The sequence below is a fragment of the Alexandromys fortis genome, unplaced genomic scaffold (assembly GCF_014885135.2).
Source record: "Alexandromys fortis isolate MF-2015 unplaced genomic scaffold, M_Fortis_MF-2015_v1.1 scaffold_265, whole genome shotgun sequence".
Lineage (NCBI taxonomy): Eukaryota > Metazoa > Chordata > Mammalia > Rodentia > Cricetidae > Alexandromys > Alexandromys fortis.
This window is the reverse complement of record NW_026068166.1, coordinates 285670-296631: the sequence shown is the minus strand read 5'-3', so window position 1 is coordinate 296631 and position 10962 is coordinate 285670. Positions and strand designations below refer to the sequence as shown.

General features: G+C 35.1%; 1 protein-coding gene across 3 annotated transcripts in view; it reads right to left on the bottom strand.

Annotated features, from left to right (window-relative positions):
* Dmd (dystrophin) overlaps positions 1-10962 on the bottom strand; it is a 1091134-nt gene that overhangs the window by 813969 nt on the left and 266203 nt on the right. For all 3 annotated transcript variants that reach the window (XM_050128228.1, XM_050128226.1, XM_050128227.1), the window contains exon 3: positions 3723-3864. In XM_050128228.1, the coding sequence (XP_049984185.1) occupies positions 3723-3864 (142 nt within the window). The remainder of the gene's footprint in view (positions 1-3722; positions 3865-10962) is intronic.

The following is a 10962-nucleotide window of genomic DNA, read 5'->3' as shown; positions in this document are numbered from 1 at the left end:
GGTCCCTCCACAAATTGATATGTCAGACTTTGTTGACTCCACTTAAGAAGTCTTACCCTTTCTCAGGAATGGATGGGGGTCTGGGGTATTAAGGAATATGGGGGGATTGGCAGGAAGGGAATGAGAGGGAACTGGGATAGGTATGCAAAATGAGAAAATATCATTTAAAAATAAATTTAATTAAAAAATAAAAGAAGAACTGAAAGACTTCCTAAAATTCAATTAAAATGAATGTATAAATACCCAAACATGGGATACTATGAAAGTAGGGATAAGAGGAAAATTTATAGCACTAAATGACTACATAAAGAATTTAGACAATTCTCACACTATCAACTAAATAGCACAGCTGAAATCTCTAGAACAACAACAACAAAAATTTACCCAGGAGGAGTAGACACCAGGAAACAATCAAATTGAGGACTGTAATCAATATAATAAAAACAAAGAGAACAATACAAAGAATCAATGAGATGAAGAGTTGGTTCTTCAAGAAAATGAACAAGATAGACAAACACTTATCCAAAACAAACAAAAGACAGAAAGAGACAATATCCAAATTAACAAGATCAAAAATGAAAAGTAGGCATAACAATAGATATTGAAAAAAATCCAGAAAATCATGAAGTCATACATCAAAAACCTGTACTCCACAGAATTGAAAAATTTGAAAGAAATAGGCAATTTTTTGAACACATCACATGTCAAAATTAAAAGAACAGATAAATAATTTAAATACTTCTACAATACCCAAGGAAATATAAACAGTCACTAAAAGTCTCCAAAAGTCAAAAATGTCTAGGGCCAGATTGTTTCAGTGCAGAGTAATGAAAAAAGCTTGATTTTGGAAAAAAAAAAAAAACAGACACATGGAACAGTGGAATTGAATTGAAGACGCTGATATTAAGCCACACACATATGAACACCTGATTTTTGACAAAGAATCCAAAACTGTACAATGAAAAAATAAAAGCATCGTTAACAAATGGTGCTGGAATAACTGGACGTCAATATGTAGAAGATGGCAAGTACACCCATATATAGCCCCATGCACAAAACTCAAGTCCAAATGGAATTAAGACCTCATCATAAATCCAGTTACACTGAACCTGGTAAAAGAGAAGTTAGGGAGTAGTTTTGAACCCATTGGCACAGGAGACCACTGTAATATAACACTAGTAGCAAAGACACAAAGGAAAATTCAATAAACGGGACCTCCTGAAACTGAAAAGCTTCTGTAAGGCAAAGGACACAGTAAATAAAACAAAACAGCAGCCTATAGAAGGGGGAAAGATCTTTACCCACCCTACACATGACAGAGGGCTGATCTCCAAAATATATAAAGAACTAATAAAATTAGACACCAAAATACAAAATAATTCAATTTAAATAATATGGTACAGAGCTAAACAGAGTCTTCTCAACAGATGAATCTCAAATGACCGAACGACATTTAAAGAGTTGCCCAGCATCCTTAGTCATCAGGGAAATGCAAATCAAAACAACTCTGAGATAACATCTTACACCTGTTATTACGTCTGAGCTCAAAAACACCAGGGACAACTTCAGTTGGAGAGGATGTAGAGTAATGGGAATAGTTTTCCACTGCTGGTGTGAGGGCAAGCTTGTACACCTGATGTGGAAATCAGTATGATGATTTCTCAGAAAATTGGGAATCAATCTATCTGAAGACCCGGCAATACTACTCTTGGGCATACACCCAAGGGATACTCAATCATACCGCAAGGGTACCTGCTCAACTATGTTCAAAGAGGCATTATCTGCAATAGCCAAAACTTGTAAACAACCTGGATGCCCCTCAACTGACAAATGGATAAAGAAAATATGGTACATTTACACAATGGAGTAAAACTCAGCTGTAAAAGACAATGACATCAAGAAACTTGCAGGCAAATGGATGAAACTACAAAGTATTATCCCGAGTAAGGTAACCCAGTTCAAGAAATATAAACAAGGTTTGTATTCACTCATAAGTGGATCTAAAACAAACGGTAGCCTGATTACAATCCACCGCTCCAGAGAAGCTAGGTACCAAGGAGAACATAAGAGGGACACACAGAACGCCCTGGGAAGGGGAAATAGATGAGGTCTCTCTGTTAAACTGGGGCCAGGAGAGCTAGAGGGGAAGGGATGGGGGAAGAGAACATGAGGGAACGTCATGGGTGATGGCTGAGTTGGGGGAGGAACTGAGTGGGAGAGTGATGAAAGATATCTTGATAGAGAGATCCATTATTGGCTTAGGGAGAAACCTGGTGCTAGGGAATTTCCCAAGAATCCACAAGGATGACCCCAGCTAAGACTACTAGCAATAGTGGAGAGGGTGCCTGAACTGGCCTTCCCTTGTAATTAAAATGGTGACTCTCCTAACTGAACCTTCATCCAGTAACTGATGAAGGCAGATGAAGAGATTCACAGCCACGCACCAGGCCAAGTTCTGGGAGTCCAGTCGAAGCAGTCGAAGAGACAGATGAAGGGTTATATGAGCAAGGGAGCAGAGTCAAGATCATGACAGGGAAACTCAACAAAAATGTTCACCCGCGATTATGGGAATTCCGGACTCCAGACTGACAGGCCGGGAGCCTGCATGGGACTGCATGTGGGCAACAGTTGTGTAGCTTGATCTGTCTGAGCGGCCCCTGGCAGTGGGACCAGGAGCTATTCCTTGTGAATGAACTGGCATTTTGGACCCCATTCCATATGGTGGAATGCCTTTATCAGTCTTGATGCGGGGAGGGGGCTTGGGAGGACTCTATATGTCAGGCTTTGTTGACTCCCCATGGGATGCCTTTCCTTTAGGAGGAGTAGACGGGTGTGGGTTTGGGGGGGGAGGGGAGGTGGGAGCAGAAGGGAGGAGGGAGGGGAAATGAGGTTGGTATGTAAAATAAATGAAAAATTTAAAAGAAAATTGGAGATGTAAATAAATTTCATATTTGACCCTGACAAAATATTAACTTTCATTCCTCTATCCTCTATGAAGTAAAATAATATAGTTACTAAAGTCTTCCTTTTATGAAACTAAAACCAGGAAAATTAAATTATCTGTACAATTAGGTCACATCAATGAGCCAGGTGAAGTTATAGCAGATAGCATAATATTAATACATGAAAAATTCTCTCGAATACACTGTTTGTCTGTTTAACCTGTATGAAATACAAACCAGTGTGGCAATTTTGATATTCACACAAAATAAGCTAAAGCTAAATCCTATTTTAGGTTAATGTAGAATCTTTAGCTAGTGACTGAAGTAACGTTATTTGTTTGACAATGAATTTCTTCACTAAGAAATTTTCTTCTTCAGTGCGACTAGCAATCTTCAGCAATGTAGCCTATAACAGATTGCAAAGTTGTTTCCATTTCCATATAGATATTTTGATTTCACACTTTGCTCTTCAGTCTTCAAACCATTGAAATTGTAGGATCCTGAAACAATCCTTTAGCTAATGTTCAAAATAACTGCCATGCACTATTCATGTATAAAGAAAACATGCTTCTAAATGCACACACACATGTGTATATATGTGTTTATGCATATATGTTGATTGACAGTCGTTTAGTAAAGAAAAATTAGGGTTGGGAGAAAACAGATTGGAAAGAAATACAGATAACACAATGGACAGCAGGTCAACAAGTCAACATATTAAAATAGATTTATATGTGCTTTATACAAATAGGCCCTGTTTATTTTAGAATACAAAATTACCTTCACTTGTTCAAGTGTTTCTTTTAGCTGATGCTCATTTCCAACTGGAGTGTTAGCAATGTTATCTGCCTCTTCCAACCACAAAACAAATTCATTTAAATCTCTTTGAAATTCTGACAAGACGTTCTTTTGTTCTTCAATCCTGTAGAGAGAATAATAAAATTATTATTATTCAAGGCTTAAAAAAACAAACAAAGAGAAGCAAACATGATCATCGCACTTGTGTTTAAGAAACAAGCCATATAAGAAATATCCATAATATATGAATTATCTTTAAGAGTTTCATTCACTTTGAACAAAGTCATTTTAATATTTCAAATGCAGCAAAACTTGGACAAGAAATATTTTAAAATTCCATCAGCCTATGCTATTTCATTTGAGGAAGGCTCCACTATCTAGGCTGTGGTATCACTCAACCGTACAAAATTCTTGGTTGTGAGGGACTGTCCTAAAATACTGTATACTGTTTAGCAGCGTTTGTGGACAGGGTGTATGAGATTCCTAGCTGTTACAAACAGAATGTCTTGAGGCCTATTATTTCCTCCTGCCTGGAGGTGTGCAAATTTTTCTCTTCTGTAAAACTATTGCAGTAGTGAAAATAAATACTGTATAGCTTTATGTTTTATAAAAGGCCTCACTGAAGAAAATTTAATGACAAATTAAATGACAAAAGTAAAAGCAAGGGTATAAAATAAAAACAATATGCAAATGTTTCCAATCTATAACACAGTATTTTTTGAAGAGAGAAAAAAATAACAAAAATGGCTTCTAATTTATGATATCCTAGTGGATGTTTTAATAATATAAATGCACATGTTGCATAATCCTTACTTACCCATAAATTCATTTTCAGTTATTGAATTGGAAGTTATGGGCAGGCAGAATGCTTCATATTTAAAATGACTTAGTTTGCTTTTGTCCTCTTTTGGGAGATTTCATGGAAGCTTTTATTTGAAGTATAACATACATATAAGAATGTACATATATAATCTTATAGCTCAATGAAAATGGGGAACTTAGACTCACTATAGGGAGAAATAGTTTAAAAAGGTATCCTGCTTCCTTCTCATCACCAACTTCAAATGTATCAGTAATCTGTCACCTTGATCATTTCACTATGTAATCATTATTAAAGGTAATGATATCATATGTTGGCAATTGTGTCTTGATTTTTTAACTAAAATTTATGTTTATAATTCTACATATGTTTTGTTATTTATTCATTCTCTTAGATGCATAGTAATCATTAATATTAAGCAAGTGTCGATGAAAATTTGAGTTATTTCTATACTTTTAACATTTACTTAATAATTGATATATTTCACCAAGATAATGAATCTTTATTGATAATTTACTGCCTTAGAGGAAATATATTGTTAGAATTCATTTTATAATATACCTTATCTCTAGTATTTCCTATGGCATGAGAAGTACTATCAATGTTTTTTTAGTAGTCTTCTTTTCGCAGTTGTATTTGCTGGGAATTTTAAAATATGGATTTTTTTGCCCAGTTTTACTTAATATATAATATTTATCTATACAATCTACTTACTCTTACTCTCCTTAACTCTCAAATTTTCGTGTATTTCATTGTTTTCTTATCCATTTTTATTTATTTTTTATTATTATATATTTATTTATTAAAGGTTTCTGTCTCTTCCCCGCCACCGCCTCCCATATCCCTCCTCCTCGGAGGAGTATTTTGTAACTTTTCCTAGTTTACAAGACAGAAACTTTAGACATGAACTTTCATCTGAATTCTTAACAAGTCTAGACTGAGTGGCCCTTTGGGAAAATGTGGTTTATGGTTTGATTTTGTGCAATTTCTGAACATTTTCACTCTTCTTGATAATCACTGGTCTCTTCGTTGTGTTCTTCAAATATACTAGGTGGAATTGCTCTTTTCTCTGTCTTGAAAGTCTTTTCTTCAATTTCAAATGTAACTGTCCGTCACCTCACCTCAGTTTTCCATGAAAATCCTACTAAAAATTGTACTCGCCTCAATGTTTCTAATTTTTTTCCTTGTTTTTGGCTTTATATTTAGTTGCTAAGATTAGCATATTCCATCATTTGATTTTCCTTCACGTACTCTCCATCTCAAACACATGAAATAGTACTCCCTTAGGTTAAGGCTTTTTATGTGGTTATCTGCTACTATTATGCTTGCTTTCTGCCAATGTCTGGGCTAGAACAGAGGCATACTAAATACATGGTGAGTCAACAAATTAATGAGCTTAGCATTCTTTACAGTTTTCTTTGCCTTTCTGTCTTTAAAGAACCTTTCCATTTTTGAATTATGGATTGTAAAATCTGGTATAATTTATCTCCAATTTTATACTATAGTGTTTCATTTACTGACATATTTAACTAGAGGATATTCAGTATCATCATTCTGGGTATGACAAAATGGTGTTGGGTAGGTTGACACCACATAAAGGGTTGGAAAACCAACTTTATTTCTCTGACATATTTTTGTCACATGCCTCTTTTTGTTTATATGAGGAAAATACAAGTTAAATGAAGTATCACTGAAATATTTTCCAGTTTTGATTCTGTCTGTCCTGCATCCATTTTGCTTTGTATGCATGGGGAAAAATGGAGGTTTCTAGTTTTAGAATTACTGCTACTGTTGCTTTGATAAACCTTATAGGGAAATGGATTATCTCAGCTGCTGGTACTTTGTTTTAAAATGTGGGATAGGATTGTTTAATTTCAGACTCTGGTCTTAGATGAGAAGTTCCAAGTACAGAGTAAAATTTCAAACGCCTCTAGTAACTCTCAAATTATATGATTGCATGGTTACATTTTCTTCTTTTTTGGTAAATTTGACATACTTTATTCTCATAAAGCAAGGAACTGCATTGTACAAGCAATCTTCCTCCATTTCACTACCCCAAAATACTATTCAAATACAGGCAAAGAAAATTAGTTTAACTGAGCACAATAAAGATTTAATATGCTACCTTTATGACATATATGAATAAAGGGTTATACTGTGTGACTCACTGTTTCCCACTGAAGCTTGCATCTCTCCACTCTTTTTTTTAAATTTATTTGTTTATTAAAGATTTCTGTCTCTTCCCCGCCATCGCCTCCCATTCCCCCCCTCCTCCAACCAAGTCCCCCTCCCTCGTCAGCCCAAAGAGCAATCAGGGTTCCCTGCCCTGTGGGAAGTCCAAGGACCACCCACCTCCATCCAGGTCTAGTAAGGTGAGCATCCAAACTGCCTAGGCTCCCACAAAACCAATAGGTGCAGTAGGATCAAAAACCCATTGCCATTGTTCTTGAGTTCTCAGTAGTCCTCATTGTCTGCTATGTTCAGCGAATCCGGTTTTATCTCAGGCTTTTTCAGACCCAGGCCAGCTGGCCTTGGTGATTTCCCTATAGAACATCCCCATTGTCTCAGTGTGTGGGTGCACCCCTCATGGTCCTGAGTTCCTTGTTCGTGCTCTCTCTCCTTCTGCTCCTGATTTGGACCTTGAGATTTCTATCCGGTGCTCCAATGAAAGCACTTAATCATGGGGAGTGGTGGCGCAGGCCTCTGGAGACATAGGCAGACAGATTTCTACAAGTTTAACGCTACCCTGCTCTACAAAGTGAGTTTGAGGCTAGCCAGGGATGACACACAGAGAAACCTTGTCTTGATAAGCCAAAATAAATAACCAGTCAAGAATATAAATGTACTTAATCATAATAGTTAAAATTTACAAAGTTAATTGTGACAACGCACGATGAGTATTATTTACATATTTTCTTCATTTAATATGCTACTATGACAAGGGCTAGGTTTAGTCAAGTTGTAAAGCACTTGTATTATACATGTGGGATCGTGGGTTCAATCTCCGGATGTACAAACACACCAAAATGAAACTTAATTGTCTTAGATTATTAATTAACCTGAAAAAAATTAAGACTCTGAGTAATAATTCCTGGAGTTCTTTATATGTTTTGAAGATGAGCCCTCTGCCAGAGTAGAGTTGGTAAAAATCTTTTCCTATTGTGTAGGTTGCCATTTTGACAGTGTCCTTCGTCTTACAGAAAGAAGTTTTTCAGTTTCATGAGGTTCCGTTTATTAATTGTCAATCTTACCATCTCTGTTGCTGGCTTTCTGTTTGGGACGTTGTCTCCTGTTCCAATGCATTTACGACTGTTCCCCATTTTCTCTTCTATTGGGTTCAGTGTAACTGGATTTATGTTGAGGTCTTTGATCCACTTGGACATGAGTTTTGTGCAGGATGATAGGTATGGATCTATCTATATTCTTCTACATGCCAACATCCAGTTAGACTAGCACCATTTGTTGAAAATGCTTTCTTTTTTACATTGTATAGTTTTAAATTCTTTATAAAAAAATCATCTGTCCATAGGTGTGTGGATTTATATCATAGTCTTCGATTTAATATCATTGATTCACATGTTTGTTTTTCTGCCAATGCCATTCTGTTATAAATACTATAACTCTCTAGTAGAGCATGAAATCCGGGATCGTGATTCCTCCAGAATTTCTTTTTATTCTACAGGATTTATTTAGCTATTCTGTATTTATTTTTCTTCTAAACAAAGTTCAGTATTGTTTTCTAAAGGTCTGTAAAGAATTGTGTTGGAATTTTGAAGGGGTTTGCACTGAATTTATAGACTGGTTTTGATAAGATGGCCATTTTATGGTTTCTAGCAATAGTGGATACATAGACTGAACTAGTCATCTCCTGTGACTTGGCTTGACTTCTAATGGAGGAATTAGGACACCAACCCAGCTACACAACCTTTGACCTATAGTCTACCTTGCCTATGGGATATGTTGGGTTTAAGGTGGTGCGGAGACTATGGGAGTGACCAGCCAATGACTGGTACCGCATCAGACCCATACTATGAGAATGAGCCCACCCCATACAATGCCTGGAGTGCTAGAACCCAGAGTCTGGATGGCTCACACACAATTGAAAAAAAATAGCACAATGATGCTTATTGATATTCTACCATACTCAAAGATTGGTTACTACTGCAAATTGTCATCAGACAGACTTAAGTAACTGATAGAAACAGATGCAGAGACCCACAAGCAAACATTAGGCAGAGATCAGGAGATCCTACTGAAGAGAGGGAGGAAGGATTGTATAAGCTACAACAGTCAAGGACACCACAACGAAGCCCACAGAAACAACTAACCTGGACTCATAGGAGCTCACAGAGTCTGAAGTGACAACCTGCATGGGACTGGCCAAGGTTCTCTACATATATGTTATAGTTGTGCAGCTTGGTACACTTGTGGGACTTCCGACAATGGGAGCAGAGGTTGTCCCTAAAATTTTGACTGGCTTTTGGGAACCTACTCCTCATAATGAGTTGCTTTCCCTGCCTTAATATAAGGGGTGGTGCTTAGCCCTACCTCAACTCAATATGCCATGCATGCTTTGTTGATACCCATGAGAGGAGGTCTGCCTCTTTCTGAACAGAAAGAGAGGAGTAGATTGGGTAGGGGTGAGGAGTATTAGGGAATGGGAGAAGAGGAAGGAGGGAAAAACATTGACATGCAAAACGAATACATTTAATTAACAAAATTCAGGGCAATAAATTATAAGTGGATATGTCATGTTCCACCATACTTTGTTTTTTGGTATTTAGTTATAATTTTTAATTGCAACAAGTAGCTTTACAATTTGTTTATTTTGGTGCATGTAGCTGATAAATTTGACTTTCAATATTCATTGTTAATTATAATTGCAAAACTTCCATGAAAGACACTCATGAACTGTCACCAAAAATTGAGAAATGCTAGGTTCCCACACTTTAACTAGTTTTAACTATGTCTCTTTATGTTATATATTAAGAAGAAAAATATCATGAATATTCTGTAACTTCTATTAATATAAGTGTTAAAATATTTTTTATATAAAATTTCCCAAGATTTCTATTATTTATTTTCTACTGTACATTTCTTGTTTTTTCCATTTGCTTATTTGTTTATGTAAGTTTTTTACCCTGTCATAAATATAGTTATGGAGAACACATTTCTAGTTTTCTTTCAACTTTTAGACTAATTTGTTCTTATTTGATTTGTTTCTAAACATATAAATCATAGAGATTGTTTCTTTATTCTTTTCTTTAATCATAGATGTTTTTAATATTGTTATATTCTATAAATATTTACAAGTTAATTTTATTCCAAATACCTTTATATTCACCAAAAATGTATTGATCTATTGTAAATGCACTTAGAATTAACTTTCTGATCAGGAAGTGTTTCTAGAAATTGACATTATTTCTTCTGCAAAATCAACATTCTTTATAATATTTCATACTATTAGGTTTCAGTTGTTGAATAATAATTTACTGTGGCTTTTTGTAACATAGATCATGAAATATTAAAGTATATTTATCTTTTTGTGAGTTAGACTCCTTTGCCACCTTAAGTAATAGACTACTTAGTTACATTATAAAATAAATCTAAATAAAGATGAGAAGAGTTGTATTAAACCAATAAATTAATATTTGAAAATTTCTGTATTTCAAATGTAATTTGAACTTTCAAATGTAATTCTGCTGTATTTTCTGATTGTAGCTTATTTGGGCACTGGGAATATTCATGGGCCATTCAAGCACTAAAAATAATTAAGTTCAATTTATAATTAATCTTTAGTGTCTGTTTCAATGGCAGTAACTTGCAGATGAGTTTATAGACTTTAACTGTCCTCTAATTTAGAAAACACTTTAAGAAACTCTGGATAAAAGAAATCACCAAGAACTGAAATCTAAGGTCAAGAGCTTTACTGCAGTCTCTTTATACATCAAAGAAAACTTTATCTGATGATTTAATTTTTAAAAAGTATAACATATTTTAAAATATTAGAACATTTGGTAGTCATTTGTCATCTTGATATTTATATAATTAGAATACTATATAAAAATGTGGTACAAAAATTATACTGTGACCTTGTTATAATCTGTTTTTCAAGTGAATGTGTTTTCTGAAATTTCAAGAGCCTCAACTTAAATTTTGAAAAGCTGCAATTTGAATTTTTGGATTCAGATTATTGCAGTAAAGCAAAGGAACACAGCATTTCCAGGCTTGTCTCTTGATAGAAGAACAGTTTAAATGTGGTTTATGTTGGCATTCTCCAGATAAAGTATTATTTCTTTGTTTATCTACTTGCTTAATGCTTATGGTGGGATTTAGTCAGGCATGTGGTAGTAATAATAATGAATGGGATAGTTAACATTTCCCACCTGCAATTAAATGTGA